General features: G+C 37.0%; 1 protein-coding gene across 11 annotated transcripts in view; it reads left to right on the top strand.

The window, feature by feature from the left end:
• Positions 1–931: 931 nt before the first annotated feature.
• The window catches only part of TCF4 (transcription factor 4), a 350,984-nt gene continuing 331,315 nt past the window's right edge, over positions 932–20,600 (top strand). For 10 of the 11 annotated variants that reach the window (XM_088019640.1, XM_028102890.2, XM_028102892.2 and 7 more), the window contains exons 1-3: positions 932–994; positions 2,305–2,396; positions 4,128–4,200. In XM_088019640.1, the coding sequence (XP_087875766.1) occupies positions 2,325–2,396; positions 4,128–4,200 (145 nt within the window). In that variant the 5' untranslated portion in view covers positions 932–994; positions 2,305–2,324. Of the gene's footprint in view, positions 995–1,360; positions 1,424–2,304; positions 2,397–4,127; positions 4,201–20,600 lie in introns of those variants that run through there. The other variant, XM_088019641.1, reaches the window with a different exon arrangement.

Below are 20,600 nucleotides of genomic sequence, written 5' to 3' on the forward strand. Positions count from 1 at the left end.
GTGCATAATCTTGTATTCTGTGGATATCCCTGGAGCAGAACTGAGTACCAGTTAAAATACTTTTTTGGGGGATACACATGTGAGATACTAAGTACTTGCAGAAGATTTTTGTCTTTCTTTTTAAAGTCACTTTCCTTGGAATATTGTGAGCATATTTGTGGCCATTTAAGGTAACGTTACAATTTGCTGTCAGAGTAAACTGTTTGTAATTGAATTTAATTTTTAAAATGTCGATCCCAATGTTTTATTAAAACAAAAGGAACAACCTATTAAATAATTGCCAATGGGAAAAAGTGTGTGCATGCATTTTGTGTATGTACTTGCACATCTAGCAATTACAGGGTTTCAGGAATGTGTATTTTAACACACGTTAAAATAGCGTATGTTGATTATACTGGATAAAGCACGCTTGTTATTACGAAACGATAGAATTATGAAGCTTAATTTTAATCCTAAAAAGTGATGTGAAAAAGTATGTTTTAAGAGCATGCAAGGCCTGTAATGGTAAATGTTGAATTCAAAACTTATAGTGCTGGCGAACGGGGACTTAGCGTGGCTAGGAACTCAAGTGTAAAAACAAAACAACATCCACCCTCAAAAATTGCCTTTTTTTTTTTTTTTGGCGAAGTTTGCAGCTATACTAATCTGTGACTTAAAAGGGAGGGGAAAGAAAGTATGCAATTTAGGTTTCGCCCCCAATGCAAAACTACCGAAATGAAAATCTCCCCAGCAAAATGTGGCTTGGTTTATATATGGAAAAGAAAAATATTGTTCCTCTTGGCAAAGTCTTTTTGCATCACGTGTATTTGCAGCCTAGTATAAACTTGCTTTGCTGTGTGTGGATGTGTGAGTGAGAGGGAACGAGAGTCAGAGAAAGAAAGAAGTGAGGGGATGTAAACTCGAATAAATTTCAAAGTGCCTCCGATGGATGAAACGGGCAAAAACTGAACTGTTCAGGCTTCAGATTGTAACTGACGATCTGAGGGAAAATGAGGTGCTCGATGAATTTTCGTTTGTATTTTTTTTGCGAGGCGGGGGAGGTGTTGAGATTTTTTTCTGGGGGGGGTGCATCCCAGCCAGCCCGACCCGAGTGAGCCGCGTCTCCCCGCCGGAGCCCCCCCACCCATTTCTTTGCTGAACTTGCAATTCCGTGCGCCTCGGCGTGTTTCCCCCTCCCCCCTTCCCTCGTCCCCTCCCCTCCCCGGAGAAGAGAGTTGGTGTTAAGAGTCAGGGATCTTGGCTGTGTGTCTGCGGATCTGTAGTGGCGGTGGCGGCGGCGGCGGCGGCGGCGGCGGCGGCGGGGAAGGAGCAGGAGCGGGCGCGGGCGCAGGAGGAGGAGGTGGTGGTGGTGGAGGCAGTGGTTAGACATGAACGCCGCCTCGGCGCCGGCGGTGCACGGAGAGCCCCTTCTCGCGCGCGGGCGGTAGGTACCGGCGCCGGCGGGGCTCGGCGGGCTGATGCGCCGGGTGGCGCGGGGCTGGCTGGGGCTCGGCGGCTCCGCACGCGGCTCCGCGCCTCCGGAGCCGCCGGCTCCCAGCTCCCGGCGCTCCCAGAAGAGACACCCCTTCCCCTCCCGCGCCTCTTCCCTCCCCCTCATCTCTACCCCCCCGCCCCCCCTCCCCAGCAATGCCACTTGGAGGGACCGATGACTTTGCCAAGGGCCTGACTTTAATTTTTACAACCCTTTCTTTCACAAATTAGGGTGCTGGACAATTACAGGACCCGACCCTCCACTCTGCTCCCCCCTTTCGCCGACCCTGTCACCCCTCCCCCTTTGGACGTGTTTTCACTCCAGAGACGCTCATCTTTAATTTCTTTATAGCTACTTTGAAATGCAGAGTGGAGTGGTGTGTGTGAGTGTGTGTGCGTGTGTGTGAGTGTGTGAGTGTGTGTGAGGGGGGTGGGGTGGAGGGTGGGGGGAAAGTTGAGACCGGATCGTTCTGAGTAGTTTCTCTTTTCTCTGTGATCCATTCATTTCTCTACCTCCTGTTGCATAAAATGATGCGCTGAAGAGCGGCTTTTTTTTTTTCCTTCCCGGATTTGGTTTTATAGTGGATGTTACCAGTTTTGATCGTCTCTTTGGAAATACAATATCAATATCGCTTTTTTTTTTTTGCTATTGCTGCCTATTCCATCTTAAAAAAAAAAAACCAACAAACTCTCCCATCCCTCCCTCCTTTCCACCTTAATCCCGCCCGCCCCCACATCCCCACCCCCAACCCCCCCAGTCTCCAAAAATCCGATTGTGTTTTCTCCAAGGATTGGGACTGGATTTTCTGATTGCGGTTATTTCCATGTTTCTAGGTTTGTGTGATTTTGCTAAAATGCATCACCAACAGCGAATGGCTGCCTTAGGGACGGACAAAGAGCTGAGTGATTTACTGGATTTCAGTGCGGTAAGAAAGAACGGTGGAAACTAACAACAGCTGTGAAAAACAAAACAAAACAAAACAAAAAGCCCAAACACTTCAGCTAGAAACCAATAGTAGTCTAAAGGACAGGAATAATTTTTAATTGGCTGAATCCTTGGCAAACATGAAGGTCTTTTTGATAAGTTTTTAACTACAATTTTTGGGTGTGATGGACGATTCAGGCTTTTTTTTTTTTCCTTCCCCAGAGTGTAATTGCTTGCCTTGAATTCCCTACCCACCGGACCTCCAAAATAATGGAATCTCACCCCAAATGAAAGGACAAACAGACAACCCTAAAACTTGGCCTTATCTGAACACGAGAGTACTCATACTTTGTGCACTACTCGTTTTATTTTATTTTATTATTTTATTTTTTTCTGGAAATGGAAAAGAGAAAATAGGAGACCCAGTTGTCTCTTAAAGTTTTAAATTGATGATGCTTTGGGTTCGTAGGACCTGTAGTCCTCTTAGTTCCATCTTTTCCTAGGATTCTGAGAACTCGTATACGTGTGCTGAGCATCAGACAGTCTCTAGAATCCTTTAGACTGTCTTGGTAAATGTCACAGTCGTGAGAGCAGCACAAAGCAAAACTTACACACTTGTGGAGTTTTACGGCTTGTAGTTGGTCCCTCTCCATCCCTTTGCCTCCCCCTTTCCGCAAACCAAGTCCCAGACCTGTCAGGGGAATTAATTCCTTTTTAATGCCAGATGAGTTTGGTGTAAGATGCATTTGCAAAACAAAATAAAAAGAATCCACAAAACACACAAATAAAATCCAAACCGCCTTCTAAGTGGGGCTCTTTGATGTTGCTGCCGCCGCCGCCGCTGCTGCTGGTGCTGCTGGTGCTGCTGGTGCTGGTGCTGGTGCTGCCGCTGCCGCCGCCGCCGCCGCCGCCGCCGCCGCCGCCCCCCGCCGCCGCTGCCGCTGCTGCTCTTCTGGACCTTCTGGAGAAATGGCTTTCGGAAGTTTTGCCAGGAAACGTAGCCCTAGGCAGCTCTGTAGCCCCCTTTCTGCTTGCTGCACTTTCTCCATTCGTTCCTTTGCTTTTTGCAGGCTCTGACTCAGGGAAGGTGCGCATTATCCACTAGATACGTCGAAGAAGAGGGAAACCAATTAGGGTCGAAATAAATGCTGGAGAGAGAGAGAGACTGAGAGAGAGAGAGAGAGAGAGTGTGAGAGAGTGAGAGAGAGAGAGAGAGAGAGAGAGTCTTGCTACAAATTGCTCTCATGTTAGAGGCGAAATGAGAATTTAGTGCAGGTGGCACTTTTCTATTTATTTGGGTTCACATATGACAGGCAAATCCTATACGGGATGGAAATGGACATTGCCACGTTTATGGCCAAGGTTTTCAATATAAAACAAACAACTTTGTTCTTCTCCTTTGTAAAACTAGTGTTTTCTAGAGAGGCCGCTGCCCTCCTGCTTGAATCCCGATAACAGTATGGGGACTGTGTTTGTTTAAAGTGTAGCAGTCTTGCCTAGTGCTGGCAATCGAAGGAACCTGAGGAAAAAGAAAGGACAGAGTGGTAAAGGGGGGGGGTGACTGGTAATGTTATGCTTGTTTTAGTTTTAAGTTGGATGGTGATGTATTTTACTCAAATGAACCCTTAGCATAAACTCTTAAGCTATTTGGTAAGAGTATGAAAGATCTTTGACAAACTCTGAAGGCACAAATGTCTTCTTTTTGACAATAATATTTCTTTGTTTCTTTTAGATGTTTTCACCTCCTGTGAGCAGTGGGAAAAATGGACCAACTTCTTTGGCGAGTGGACATTTTACTGGCTCAAGTATGTAAATTCTTTTCTTAGCGTGTAGTTAAACGTTCTTAGCTGTTTATTCACTCGTTGTGTATTTTTGGCTCTGTTGAAGTGTTCTGAAAAAGTCATTGAAATTTTAGCTTGTAATGATATGGTTATTTCATTAGCCATCAGTAGAATAACTTACATAAAATGTTATCTTTTGCAAAATTAAAATTAGGCCTTTTTATCAATCAAGGAAACTGTCTCAGAATTCCATTACTTAATTTAAAAGCAATTTTCTAATGCAGTTTTCAAACACGTGAAGATAAGGCCAGTGTTGACATGGGGCAAATGAATTTATTTCCCTATTTGAAAATAGAGGGAAAAATCTAACTTTCAAAAAAAGGGAAAATCCCTTATAAATAATATTAATTATTAGGTATTATGTGTAATTAACCCTGTTAAAGAAGTGAGCACTTAACTTTGCAGATGAATGCTGCATTGTAAACCATAGCTGTAAATAGAAAGCCTCTTGCTCTCTAAGAGCAAAATATGAATTCATTTATCTTTAAAATATTCTTTTTGGTGCTTTAGCTATTTTTTCCCCTAAGCATTTCCTTGTGCAATGAATTTTTGCTATATTTAAAGTTGCAAATTTGGAAGGACTTTTACATTTTATAAATGAAAGGTCTTTGGGTGATGCTTAAAAAAAGACGTTAGCGCTATTCACAAAGGAATCTGTGTGCGCAGTGATTATCTGGCATCTAAAGAGGAGTTTTAATAGGGGACTCCCTGAAGGTCTCTTATTAAAGTGAAAACTGAAAATATGATATTCACTTAAAATGGTGGGTTTTTTTTTTTTTTTTTGGTCCAGTGAATTTCATATGGGAAGGAGGCATACATGGTTACCTGCTATCCTTTAGGTTTAAGGCTTAAATCCATTTATGCTTTTTAAGCAGCTGTAGGATTTTGGGAGTTCTGGCAGTGGTAAATAACAGTACATTAGACAGAATACCATTCTTAAGTCAGACTGGTAAATGTTGACATCTTTTAGCTGTGAGATGCCAGTGGAATTTTCTGTTAACTATTGAATATAATTTCACATCTCTTAATTTTCATTTGATGCTTTGGCAATGAAAGAAATCTGTTCACCTTTGTGATTTGTATAATTGGTATGCTTCTATAAAATCAGTGGCTTTTAAAAGTTGCTCGTTTCCAAATAAGTTACTTCTCCTTCTTCTGGCCCCCATAAGACTAACTTAAATCTCTGTAATAAGATTTATAATATTAGAGAATATAAGATGCCTCCTATAGATCTATTTTATCTTTTAAATTCTGGGGTCCACTTTGATTAAAAGTACTATTGACCATATATGTGTGTTTTGCTGTCCTAGACCCTGTTATATTTTCCATTTAGGGACTTAACATTTTTTTTGTTGTCTTAGTGTTATATCTTCCGAATTTTGGTGTTGTATTCTCTACACAACTTTGAAGTGAAGATCAGTACAAGTATCTCTTGTGGACAAATTAATTTTTCATGTTAGGCAGTATCAAAACAGTAACTAACTTTATCTCTGACAGTAATTTTCTTCATGATTTTACTTAAGAAAATGTGTATTCAGCTTAAATCTAAAAGTAGATTATGTCAGAAAGGCCCAGAGATAGACTGCTTTCAAAGTGCAAAAAACTCTTTTGCACTCTGTGAAAACTGACACATTTGGAATAACTTAAGTGTATCAGTTTAGGTATGGTTTAATAAAGTAAAGTGATTTAGAAGCATGAAATTTTGTTACATTTAAAAAGACAACTGTGCATCTGGTCCCTTTTCTGTGTTCACATTTAAATAAAGTCCTTGCTACGATGTTTAAGTGTTTACAGAGAGTACAGGCTGGATAAGTATGAATATGTATTAATGCATTTTAGTAAGTGATTATATATTGAACTGACACATTTCTTAAGACAAATACACACACACACACAAGCACGCACGCACGCGCGCACACATACACATGCATAATCCTAGAAGAGACTTCATCCTTAGTACTACGTGTTATGATATTTCTAATGAAGATGCTGTGATTATTTTAAGGTGTTGAACTTTAAGTTACAGTGTACCACAGTTGCAGTTTTCAGGCCCAAATGTTTACTTGTAAAGGTAAAAAAGAGTAGTGGCTATTTTGTTCTGGCAGCTGGATTGAAAATGCAGGGTATTCATCCAATGCAGTATGATGGTGACTGTAATATATGGAGTACAGATTGTAGTGTTGGTTTTTCTCATCTATTCAAGACATATTTGAACACAGGGCTATTAGTGAAAAAATGGCTTATATTGCCATTCTACAACAAAGATAAATCTCTTTTAAAAAATATCAAATAGAAAAATCAGGAAACCTACACTTTGTCCTTTAACTGGAAGGATGAGCTAGGAAACTTTGGACAGAGAAATAATTTTCTAAATTTACTAAAGGTTAATATCCATTGTCTTGAGTGGGCTCAAATGTCCCTTTCATGGGTAGCTTTGAAACTTGGGTCTAAGAGAAAAAGACCCAAAGTATAAGTAAGTAAACTATTCATATTTGCAAAACCAGCCATATTTCTTCAAAGTGAGGCATGGTGATATTTCATGCTTAAAGTTCCCAACAGCCTTTGAATCGATTAATATAGGATGCTCCATCGTGATTTGCAATGTGGGAATGAAAATAAAGTGTGGCCATATTCCCTTTAATCTTTCATTTCACAAACATGGTTTTTCCTACCACCTTAAGAAATGGTGAGGCTGCTAGGGAGAATGGAATGTAACCTGAGCTACAGCCTGACATTCCCAGGGAGCATTTTTCACATGAAAGGCTTTTGTCAACCCAGGAAAGGACCAGCAGTTTTTGTTTGATGTTTGCAGGTGTTCAGCAGAGAGCACTAAAACAATTCAGCCATGATGGTTCAGAGCTTCGATGACCTTAACAGAATGAATTGGTGGGCTCTGGAATTATTTTTAAGAAATAGTTGTAACCTATATGGTAACTTATACAAAGGGATTTAATAACCGTTATATCATTGATCTTAAAACAAACTAAAAGCGTACACATGCCTGGATGATTGGAAAATTATTCTTGTTAAAAAGTAGGGTGGCAAAGTCACCAAAAGAAAAAAAATGCACCTACAGTCTATAATTTACTGATGAACGGGGGTTAATTTTCTATTGTAACAAAAATACAGTTTATTTGGTTACCTTTGAGTGTTTTATGAGCAAAAGAGAAACATACTAGCTTTGGCATCTTTTTAAAAAAGTAGTTTTCGAGTTGGGCCACTAAAATGATCTATACTCAAGAACAGCCCTGGTCACATCTGTTACATGTATTTACAGTTGGTCTGTGATGGATACTACATCTTCCTCTCTTAGTTTAAAAGTTGAGCTTTTTTCCCCTGTAACTGTTTAGTTTTACTTAGGTGTTCAGTGTTTGTTAAAGATTGCCAAATGAATGGGTGTTTGAACAATTAAGAGCAGCAGTAAAATGCACCACATCCCTGTCGTGGTCATTTTTGGAAGAGGAGAAACATTTTTTGATGTTCATACAGGTTAGTTAACCTTTATCCACATAACACCAAAATGACACATCAATTTTGTAAATTCAGGGAGAAAAAAAATTGATCCAATGGGTGCTTTTTGTATCACAGAGAAAATTCAAATGGTCAGCATCCTGAATTAATTTCTATCCGTAACAGTTGTGAAAAAAAAAATTGATCTCTCCTTAAAGGCATTTGTTGAGTAGAATCATTTAATTGTGTATGTGTGTGTATTTGTATGTATGTGTGTGTTTTCAAACAGCCTTACTATTGTAGTACAATTCACAATGGTGGTATGGCTTTTTTTGTAAGGAGCAGAGTAATTTAATAGGTTTAAAAATAAGTCAAGTGGCATTAAACCCATTATATTAGAATCATAGAATTATGGGGATAGCAACCCCTTAGGAGTAGACTGCCCAGTGCCTTCCTTGTACAGCAAAAGAAAACTGAGGTTCTAACCTGTGCCTTTATTTGCTATTCTAAAAAACAAGTTTTGATTTGCTAATTCTTTATGGCTCTGCACAGCCTTTATGGGAATGACTCTGGTTTCACTACTATGTTTTCCTATAATTTGTGTTGCATAATAGGGTATAGGATGTGTGTGCTGATACTTCTTCTGCATGTGCCCTTTGAATGCTTTTTAAGGTTTAGAACTGTGTTTTGGATTATTGATCATTCTCTTTTATCTGACCTCCCCTTTGACCATTTGCAAGATACTAGATTGAGTAATAGGGTATGGATGGGCATGACACTGACAAAATATAAGTGCTTCTTAATATGTCAAGTGGCGCACTGTGCACCTTATATTTATTGTATTTTTTGAATCCTCACAAGAACCACGAGATGCAAGGATTACCATGCTCAATTCATAGATGAGGAAACTGAGATTCAGAGATGTTGAATGACATGCTCTTAAGGGCAGCCAGTAATAAATTAGGCTTTAAAACCAGGTCTGCCTAACTCAGTGTCCTTTTCACGCTGCACACATAGTCTGATATAGATTATTTTTCAAGATTATGTAGATATAAGAATATGTTATTGAGGCTTGGCATATAATATTATTCCTGATCTTTAGAGTAGATAAGCACTTTTTAAAAACATATTTAAGATAATGATATAAACCATGATATTTTTCCTGCCTTAGTATACAGATAATCTGGCTTTCTAATTTATGTTGGATTGCAATGTAACTTAGTCTGTCTCTCTGTTATCATTATTATTATTATTATGAGGAGAATATAGTAGATCTTTTGAAAGTTGTGCTTTCATTCTGTTGTGAATAGACAGTCTGCATGGGTGCCCACGAAAATACTTAGTTTTCAGTTATTTTTATGTACCTCATCAAACCAAGAGTTGAGGTAACCGAGCCTGCTCTGTAACTATCTAAAAAAATATTTACTATTTTTCACTGTAAAAAAAAGCTTTGCAGTTCATTGTTAGATCTTTGAAACTTAATATTCAAGAAAAATAATCCTAAACTCCATCTGCATCACTAAAATAAGCAGTTTTGAAGTTTTGATGTGTCTATTACCAGACATGTGCTTAAAATGTTACGTTTTCTAAATTCAGAAGGAAGAAACAGTATTCTATTTGACACTGACTTAAGTAAATAAAATGCATTAAACAAGCGTGGGGATCCAAGATCTGTTGAGACAGAAATGCTTAACATTTTTGACAGCATCAGCAAATTATCTTTACCCTACTATTGTAATGAGAAAATCACTTAAATAACAGATGAACAGCTAAGTCACATAAACATATATAATAGAACTATGTAATGAAAGTTTATGCTGTTAATTGCTCGAATCTGTCTTAAATGCTTAGAATCATGGAGCAGTAAAGACTGTCATATAAACAGTTTTGTTTTGAGCTTAAAATTATTCCTTTTTGCTTTCATCTGCTATGATAAACAAAGTAATTTTGTAAGCTTTACAGATCAAACATTTACTCCTAATGGTAAACTACATTTTATATTGGAAGTTTGCAACCTCGTCCAAGGCGTAGAGTTGAGTCCTGGTGGCCCCAGGCCTGTGATTTTCAACGTTTAGTATTATGATGCTATTTAGATCTGTTCCCATCAGCCAAGATAACAGATCTCAAGTTGCCTAATAAGGAACATGGTGTGTTTTGAAATGTTCTTCAGTTTACAAGTCTTGAACCAGAATGTTCTTGGCCAAACCTTTAGAATATAAATCTATATGTTGAGTAAGTCAGATCTTGCATAGAAACAGCATCAAAATGAAGTTATGTAGGAACAGAAAAAATCCCCCCCTTTCTTATTTTTTTATTTTATGAGCTATATTTTATGATCAGGTGTTAGTCCAAGTTAGATAGCACAAAGTATTAGAGAAGGTAAAGCACATCATAAGGTTGTGTTTTTTTAAAGGTTATTTATGTCAATGGTTTCTTATTACTCTGAATGACATTTTCAAAATTGACCACCACATTTATAAACTTACACTTGGGTTATCCATTTTCTAAATCTGTGAGCCCATTTAGACTCAACGGTGAGTTTGCACATGAGTTTTAGGTGGATACTTTTGAACCACATGCCTCTTAATGCTTATGAGAGAGACGTTTGAGAGGTACTCATCTAATCTTTAGAGAAGAACGGTTGACGCTTTGTTATAAGCAATATATGTACTATTTTTTTAGTGTCCGACTCATAGGAATAGCCAAAGTGTTGAAAAAGGCTGTCATGTTTACTTTCATTTCCAAAATAAATAAAGGCCCAGTTAATCAGCATATCAAATACCCAGGTGTGTTTAAAATCATTTAATATGGATGAATTTCAGAACCGTAAGAAAGTATTTTATTTAAAGGTGCAGCCACAAGATTGTTCAAATGGATGCCTTTGTACTTTTGTGTGACAATTAACATTTAATGAATGACTTTCTAGACTGCCATTGGTGGTAATTACTATATGTAGTTTATTAACTGCAATCTATTGTTGGATGTGCCCGTATTGATTTGTTTTGCAAACAACTCTTCACATGTTCAGCAGTATTTGTACATTACTTTTTAAAGAACCTGTTTCATTTGCTGATTGCCTCTAAAAATTTTAGCTTACAAATTCTCATGTACTAAAATGCCTCTTTGACCGGAGTCATTTTAATTGAATTAAAAATTCATCAACTTTTCAGCTATAAAATTTTTGCATTTAGATCCTCAGGGAATCTCAGAGGAACTGCACAATATTGATTTTAAAATAGCTAATTTATAGAAATTTATATTTATAAGAGACTTTAGAGTTGCTCTGTTATTTTTTAGGTAAAGAGCCAAGGTTTGGGAAGATTAAATGTCTTTTACCCAAATCATACAGTTGGTTATTGGCTATAATAGGACACAAATACAGATGTCCTGACCCGCTGGTCAGGGAACCCATGCTGCTTTTAATTAAGGTTTGGACTCAATCCGTTGGTACCAACTGTATGTTTCTTAAGAAGAGGAAAACGTGTATAATCTACCATTTCTGAAAAAAAAATAATAAAAATTTAGATTATGAGAGATGGACATCATAATCCGGCTCACTTGTCATCACGTGTTCCAATTTGGCTAAGGCAGTTGACGAATAACTGTTAAAATGTATTGTGTTATTAAAAATAACAAAGTAAGACCCATGATTAAATATCAGGGCTGTAATTTAATCTCGGGGGTTCTGGTGCTGTTCATAAACCATTTGGCTTTTTTCTGTAACAGATGACGTCAAAATACAGCTTGATTGAATTATGACCCTGGGTTACAGGAGCACCTGCTTATGCCTCCTTACTTCATGGCATGTCAGCATTTCCATTACAAACTTTTTTTCTCTGACATTTTTAACTTTAAATAGTTAAACTAGACTGATGTTTGGCATATAAACTTTCAGCCCCCTGGGAAAAGACTGTTTTCCCAATAAAACAGAGAAGGTGGTGACAAAGCCCCATTACAGAATACCTTTTAGAATGTTCTTCCTTGCTTTAATCTTCCATTAATTTAAACATTCCCTTTTGAGGTACTTGGCTGAATGGCAGAGCATCCAAATGGAAGGTTTTTAATCTCAAATTTCCCAAGCCAAGACTTAAATACAAGATATTTAGGGACTGTTAAACTAGGAAAAGACCTAGCTTATAGAAAAGAGGATATTGAAATAATAGCTCTGGACACGACTGTTTCATGCTGTGTAAAATGCTGAAGAGAAAGACATGTAAACATGCAAATTGGTGTACCTTGTCAGTGATTACTTTTATATCCATTTATGATGAGTAAAAATTGATAATGTATGGTTTAGAAAGGTATATTTATTTCTTTCACTATCTGGAGACTTGCAGCATAGCTTCTGTTTTACCACTCAGGTTTTGTGTTGGCAATAGAGATAGAATGTTGTTTCTATCTAGCTACTTTTCGGCCTATCATAATTCTTATTGATGGTTCATCTAATAGATATTTTTAGTACATGCTATGTTCAAATCCCTGTGTTAGCAATTATAGGAAAGAGAGGGACTTATGGGAGATAGGTCCTGCCCTGAGAGGGCATAGATTCTGAAAGGAAAGGATAGAAAACCACATACATGATTAATATTCAGTGTCCAAAAGATGAGTGCCATTTATGTTGTGAGAGTTTAGACAAATAGAAATGATTTATTTTGGAGGGAAATGAATAATGAAGGCTTCATGGACAAATCAACTCCAATCCTTAAAGGGGAGGAGAAGCATTTTGACACATGGGGACATCGGGACTGAGCATTTTGTGTCAAGATCTCATGTGAAGCAGGCACAGAGGAAGCTATTGCAGAGATCTCCAGAAAGAGAAGCTCTTCAGCTCTGCTGTGGAGTCAGCTCTGGTTTGGACCCCTGCAAGGAATTCCCCCTGCAGTGTCCCTACTTTGGAAGGCTTTTTTTTCCCTTTCCTGCTTTTAGGATTTCCTTGGGGGTATTAATGATTATAATCCAGTTTCTTCCAAAAGTATGTGTTTTTAATGGTAGAGTCAGGATGGAAATCACAGTTTTTATGTTCTCAGGTCCAGACTCTTCCTGTTACATCATTCAGCAGTGGACATTTTCTTGAGCCTAAATGATAGCTGTTGTGGAGAAAATGATTTATTTAACTGAATTCCAGAAACCTTGATCCTTTTGCACTGTTTGCTGCTCAATAGCTGCTTCATATTGACAAAGCGATAGAACCTCAAAGCCTACATCTTAAAGTTGAAAAAAATACTTTGAAACTTTCCAGTGAACTTTAGTAGGGGTTTTATACCACACTTAATGATACTTTCAGACAGCAAGAACTCATCATTATAATTTTTATTATTATCATCACCATCACCAGTGCCACATTTTTTGGTTCAAAAGCTAGCAGGGAACTGTGATAGTTATTATTGCCATATTATACATTCAGAAATGCATTTTAAAAACATTCTCAAGGATATTGTGATCCTAGCCAAACCTTATATAGTGTTTGTAAAAACATCATGGAGTGGCCAGATACACCTTTGGTTAAAATCTATCATAATTATGTCACAAATAGGAAAAAAATAGAAATACCATCCTCTCCTTAAGTATTGATGAGTTCAGATTGAAGTTGTCTTTTTCTCTGTGACATCCAAGTATTTCAGTGTGTAACACATGTTTTCAGTTTCCACAAGGAACCAAACATTCAAGTGATGGTTGAAATAGGCTTAGGAAGAACTTATTAATGCATGATTGTATTTGCTACATTGTAGAAACAAGAGAATATTCCGGATCCTTTTTCAAGGAATGTCAGTTGTGAACCTATGTATCCCCAAAACTTTTCTTTTACTTTCAAAAATAAGGGATTCATAGTAAAACTATTTTGAAGTGCTCTAACTTTAAACTCAGAGAGGAAACGTTTTGGTCATCAGGTGGTAATAATATTTCAAGACTGACTAAAAAATTTCATACATAACCCAGTTTTGTAGTTTTGAAAGCAAAGACCAACAATATCAGTTTCAATCCTCGTTTGAATAATCATTCTTTGTTGTGTGCCTTCTTGAACATCATTATCTACTAACTGGTATCCCAAACCACTGAATGGCTTTCTACTCTTGTGGGCACTGTGATTCTTCGTCTGATTACCTTTAGCCACAAGGTTAATTTTCTTTTGACACCATATTTTCCCCTGATTTTCCTAACCTCTTATTCAATTTATCTCTTCAGCCTATGTAGAATTATTTCTCATACATGGGATGTGCATTTGCACTGTCCCACTTTCATCCTTAGTAATTTTGGTAGCATTGGATAAGGTGAGAAGTATTCTACAATTACTTTAACTGATTTGACTTAAAAAATTCCATTATCGTTTATAAGGGCTGATTGTGTAAAGAATTTTGAGAGCTTGGGAAAGTGAAAGGGATGAATGAATATAATTTTTTTTCAGTGTGAATGTATTTTACTGGAATAACAATAGAATTATTAAGAATTATTAGCTTTTGTTTACTCATTCATTCATTAATTCAGTAAATGTTTTGGAGAACCAAGACAAATTACAGAGCTAGACTCTGTGGTGCTGTAAAGAAGAACGAATCTCAATGTTAGCATTGCAATTAGAGCAAGCATGACATTGCTGTTGTGAGGTGGAATTTCTATACCAATTTGATAAGAAAGGACTTTAAAAATAAGTGGTGTTGACATACAGAATTAGACTTCTTGAAAAGATACTTTAAAAAATAACTAAGTGCAGACTTCACGTTTCCAACTGCAGCATAGAAATACTGGAATTTGTGTACAAGTGTACTCTACGTGAGTATAAAGAAAGGAGAATGGGTTCCAATGATTAGGGAAATTGGACCTGGGAGAGTATTGTTATGAATGTACTTTCAAATTTAGTACCAGGGATTCTTTGGGAGGCAATGATAATTACATTCCATTTGTCCTTTTTGAGCAGAAATGAGAATTTCGGATTTATAGATAATGCTCATTTACTTCAAGGGCACTAGATATGCCTGATTGTCTTTTTTATTTTCCATGCTTGAATTTTTTAATATTTAGTCTTACAATTTATGTGCAGTAAAGTTATTCATTTAGTTTTAAAATTAAATAATTATTTGTTGAGCATCTACCATGTGTCAGCTACCATGCTGAGTGCTGGAAATAAAATGGTGAGCGAGATAGATCTGTTCCTACATTGCCTAAATGTGGGAGACAGACATTCACTTGAATAATCAACCAAAGAAATATCAAGTTCTACATTTGAGCATTGGGCAAGTTTGCCATAGTGATATTTGACCAAGCTGAGGAGTCGGGAGAAGCTTCCCTGAGGCGGCACACCTGAACTGAGGTCTGAGGGATGGAGGGGTAGTGCAGTGGCGAAGTTGGCAGGGTAGAGAGCTGGGCATGGTGGTTGGGGTGGGGGCTAGAGCATGGCCTGAACAAGGCTGGGGAGAGTATAGGGGCCAGACCTTGCCAGGCTGAGCAACAGGGTGCCTTTGCAGTGTGCTGCCCATCAGATTTGTGCCTGGGAACACTTTGGCTGCAGCCTAGAACACAGATCTCGAGGGTAGTTGGTGTGCGTGGCCTGAAGCAGCTGTGAGGCTTCAGAAATCCAGATGAGAGATGGTGCTGCTGGTCCTACAGCTTGGGTGGTGCAGTTCAGAGAATTGACTGTAGACTTTATTTGATATCTATAACTTTAGCCCATTGGGGAGGGAGCACTTATACTTGGACACTTGCTCTTTTTTGGTGAAACTTTCTATAACTTTAATACTTGAAAATCTATTGTACCTCCTAAAAGGACCTGTGAGACCTAATTCAACTGCCCTGTGATATCCCTGCTTTTTTAGGAACCAAGTACCATAGAAGTGCTTTTTATTTTCTGAGGCAAGTGGTAGATTGATTTTGCAGTTCTCTTGAGAGAGGGTGCAGAGGTGGGAGCGGAAGAACCAGGCAAAAGGACTCTTCTTTCTTATTCAGTGGTTGTCAGTAATTATGCACTGTTTAGGCTTCCTGTAGCTTCTGTCCTTATTACCAGTCAACATTATGATGGGTTGGCTGTGGAATTCCTTGAAAGCCTGAAGTCAGGCATCAAGTAGCACATGTGTGAGATGTTGTGGAGTGTCTTTGCTGGTAAACATTAGGAGGGGGGTTTGATTTATATGATACTGTGTCTGAGATTGAAACACTATTATTTGATTGTATTTTTTCTGAGGTGGCCCTTGGGAGAAAATCATCAGTTCACTTTTGATTAGCAACAGAATGAAGTTTCCTGCTTTTACAAGTCCCAGGAAAGAGTCCTCCTCCATCTTTTCTAATGAGGGCCTCCCACTTTTACTCTGACCACCTCATTCTTTCTCTGCCCCCGTCCCTCCATTTTCTCACTAATCTTACTGTTTCCTATTGGGAGTCACCTGGCAAACCAGTATATTTGTTAGTCCATTTTAGTTAGCAAAAATGCCACCATTCTTTTGTTATATTTACTGTTAAAGTTGAAGAAAAAAATAGCCTGTCTTCCCTCCCTCCCTCCCTCCGTCCTTTCCTTCCTTCCTTCCTTCCTTCCTTCCTTCCTTCCTTCCTTCCTTCCTTCCTTCCTTCCTTCCTTCATTCCTTCCTTCCCATCTTTGCTTAAGCCAGCTAGTTAGAGTATTAGGGTAATGCTGTGAGTATGGGTTGGATCCTGACTTCAATGGCAGTTGGTAATACTTGGCTCCGTGATCCTAGAGCTCTGTGCCTTCTTCCTCAGAAGGGTGCTGAAAGGAGAGAGTCATGGACCCATCTGCACCAGGTGGATAACTCCTTAGAGCATGTGCCTTGCTGCTTGTTGAGTTGGTAGGGTAATGTTGATGTAAATGGACAGCACTCACGTGTTGTTGCTACCCCCTGGAGAATTCCTTCAGCATCTAGGCATGCATGAGCAATTCTCAGTTAAAAAGTAAGATGAAATATAATTGCTTTCCTTTTGGGTTGGGGAGGGCATGCAGATTGCTTTCACAGTATCTGCAGTGCTTTATTTTTTGGAAAAAAATGGTAGAATATTATGGTTAACAACTCAATGCTTGAAATATTTCATAATTAAAAATAAAACAAAAATGTAACAAACCAAGCAAAAACTCTCGTTCTCATTCACATTCCCTTCTGAACACCGCCCTCTTTCTTGCCCTCCTACACAGCAAGAAGTTTTGTCAGTTGTTGTCTACACTGACTACTTCAGAATCCTCTCTACCCATCCCCGTTTTATTTTAAGTCTAACACCAACCAAACATTTCAAAACATATTGTATCTTATAATGCTTGACACCTACAAAATAATGCATGTAGCATATATAAATTATGAAGTTTTGTGATGAAATGAAGACCCCTAGACCCACCACTCAATGTAAGAATCAGAACATTTGCCTTTCCTTGTGGGTTCCTTTCTTATCCACATCCCCCTGCCTCTCTCACAGAGGTAAATATTCTCTTGTTTTTTAAAAGTAGTTTTATGACATGTGTATGCATTTCTAAATAATAAGGTGTTTGGTTTTACTTGATAGAGGAGTATAAAAATGGTAACATTCTTACACTGTCTTGTGTTACTTTTTTCAGTTGGTATTATGTGTTGAAGATTTGTCCATGTTGTTCTATGTAGCATTGGTTCATTTCACCGCTGGTGAATATGCCTCAATTTACTTACGCACTTTCCAGTGAATGATTAAGTTAATGAACCTTTGGATTGATTCCCATTTTTTGGAACTACACACTTTACTGAACATCTCTTGATGCACTCTTGATCTTGTTTTTTGGTATCTGTAGGGTAGATATCTGTGTTGTTGGGTTGTAGAGTTATGCAAATCTTCAAAATGACAAGATAGTGCCAAATTGTTTTCCAAAGTTTGTTACCAATTTACACGCTTTCTAGCAGCTTAAAAGATCACTATTGATGCATATGTCCACCTTGGTGTTATCAAATGTCTTAATTTGTATCAATCTAGTCAGTATAAGATGTAAAATGTATCTCACTGTGGTCTTAATTTGCATTTCCCTGATAATTAATGAGGTTAAACATCTTATATGTATGTATTTATTTATAACTTGTGTTTGTTCTCCCCTGCGTTCTTACCCCTACCCTCAATTTTTTTTGAGTTGTTTTTTTCCTATTTATTTGTAGGTGTTCTTAATACATTTTTGGATAATAATTATTCTCAGTCATACATGCTGCAAAGACTTTCCCTTATGTTATGACCTATACAGAAAGCCATAAATTTAATGTATTCATATTATTTTTTTCCTGTGCCTTTTCATGTTTTTTGTTGTGGTTGGAAAGTTCGTATCTACTCCAAGGTCATAAAGATATTCCCTTATATTTCTGAAAAGGCTTTCACAGTTTTGACTTTGGCCTTTAAGTTTTTAATATAGTTGGGGTTGATTTTGTAGAGTGGGAAGTATGGACCCAATTTTACCATTTCCATAAATGTCTTGATAGCCATTCGTTCTAGAATCATTTATCGAAAAGTTCCTCCTTTCCCAAGGCATCCACAATGCCACTTCTGTAATATTTTAAGTTTCTACATTTGTAAGGGTCTTCCTTCTGAGTCCTTTATTTTCATCTATTGGTGAGTTTGTCTACCCTTGCCTCAGTACCAAATTATCATAAGTTTTATACTACATTTTGGTATCTGATAGGTAAAGTCCTTCTTCCTTCTTTTGTCACACATGTACACATTTTACTTTTGGCTATTGGGGGCTTATGTTCTTCCATAGCATTTTAAAAATAAGCTTATCAAGGTCTTTCATAAGCCTTTTAGGGATTTTATTGAAGTTACATGGAAACTAATGATCAACTTGGAGAGCATTAATATATTTTTAACAAGATTTTCTCCACTTACGCATCTCTTCATTTCTTTAGGTCTTGTTTGGTATCACAAAATAAGGTTTTAGAATTTTCTCCATGAGGTTTTGCATGTCTTTTCATGATTACTTCTTAGATACGTTATTTTTTGTTATTATTTTTAATGATTTTTTAAAATTAAATGTTCAAATTGTTTGTTGCTGGTATATATAAATGCAGTTGATTTTTGTATATTGATTTTTATATTCAGCTATGTTGCTGACTCTCTTATTAATTCTAAAAACGTCTTTGTCTTTTCTTTAGAGTTTACCTTATAGGTAGTCATATCATGTGCGGATAATGACACTTCTGTTGTTTTTCCTTTGAAACCTCTATATTTGGTTGTTTTCCCCCCCCTCCTCTTTTCTTGTCTTACTGAGCTGTCTAGGACCTCAAGTATATTGTTAAGTAGAAACAGCAATAGTGGATATCCTTGTCTTTTTCCTGATTTTCCCTGTTGACATTGATGATGGTAGATGTTTTTTAAGGAAAAACACACATACATACATACATATTCATCTATACATATTCTGATAAGAGTTTTATCATGAATGGTATTGAGTTTTATCATACACTTTTTCTACATATTTAAATTATTATTTTTAAATGCCCTTTAATCTGTTTATGTTATGAGTGACATCTTATAACTAAGATTGGTATATAATATTTCTTCTCTTACTGTCCTAGTTTCTGTTACAAGTTTATATTGACCTGTAAAATGATTAGGGGAATATTTCCATTCTGTCTTCTCTAGAAGTGTCTGTATAAGGTTGAAATCATCTCTTCCTTGAAATGCGGTAGAACTTATCTGTATAACCAACTATCTGAACCTGATGTGAGATTTTAACCACTGATATAATTTTTAAGTAAAAAGTATTGAGAATGAGAATATTACTTTCTTTTTCAGATAGTTCTAAAATTATATATGTGAAGAAAATTATATATATGATGTATATCATTTTTTTCCATTTCATATAAAGTTTTAAATTGATTGCCATAAAGTTATTCATGGTGTTTTCTTACTAGCTTTTTAATCTCTGCTGACTCTATCAGTTTCATTTATCATTCCTGATTTTATTTGTGTTTTCCTTGATCAAGATCACTAGAGGTTTTTCTCATCTATTAGTCTTCAAAAAGAATCAACTTCGGCTTTATGGGTTATTTTTGTGTCTGTGTTTGTTTTCTACTTAATTAATTTATAATCTTTATTATCGCCTACCTTCTATTTGCTTTGGGTTTATTCTGATTTTCTTTCTAACTTCTTGAGTTGACCACTTAGCTTATTAAATTGTCGTCATTTTTTTTTAGTGTAAGAACTTAAGGCTATAAAATACCCTCTAAGTATTGCTGTCACTGTATTCCATAGGTTTTAATAGGTAACATGTTCACTGTATTTGATTTATAACTATTTTAAAATTTCCAATATAGTTTCTTCTTTGACCTTTGCAATATTTATTGGTGCCTGGGAAATTTTACAAATGAATGTGTTATTTATCCTGTATTATTGACTTCTAATGTAATGTAATTGTCAGAGAACTGTTCTAGATGACAACAGTTCTTTGGGTTTTGTGAGACTTGCTTTAGCAATTGTCAGTTTTAATTTATCAGTTTTCATAAATGTTCCATTCTTGAGAAGAATGTGTATCCTCTTACTATTGAATTGAAGGATCTGTATGTGTCCAGAAATTTAAGCTTGTTAATTGTGCCTTAAGATCATCTATACCTTTACTAATGTTTTGTCTGCCTGACCTATTTGTCATAGAGAGAAATGGATTGAAATAATCTTCTATGATGGTGATTTTGCAGATTTCTCCCTGTGTTTCTGTTTTGGCTTTTTGCATGTTGAAATTATATTACATGCTTTTAAGTTTAGAATTGCTAGATTTTCCTGGTTAATTAAGCTCTTTATTGCTTTGTATGTGGTCATTCTCTTTCTGCTCTTTTGTCTTAAAGTCTGTTTTTTCTGTTTTAGTATAGTTATCTCACTTTCTTTTTGGCTAGCGTATCTATTTTTCAAACGTTTGTTTTTTCAACCCATCCATGTTGTTGTGTTTTAGGTATGCCAACTTCAGCTGAATTTTATTTTTAAT

The sequence above is a fragment of the Eumetopias jubatus genome, unplaced genomic scaffold, assembly GCF_037043125.1.
Source record: "Eumetopias jubatus isolate StellerSeaLion01/CBP00866 unplaced genomic scaffold, mEumJub1_p1.0 scaffold_16, whole genome shotgun sequence".
NCBI lineage: Eukaryota > Metazoa > Chordata > Mammalia > Carnivora > Otariidae > Eumetopias > Eumetopias jubatus.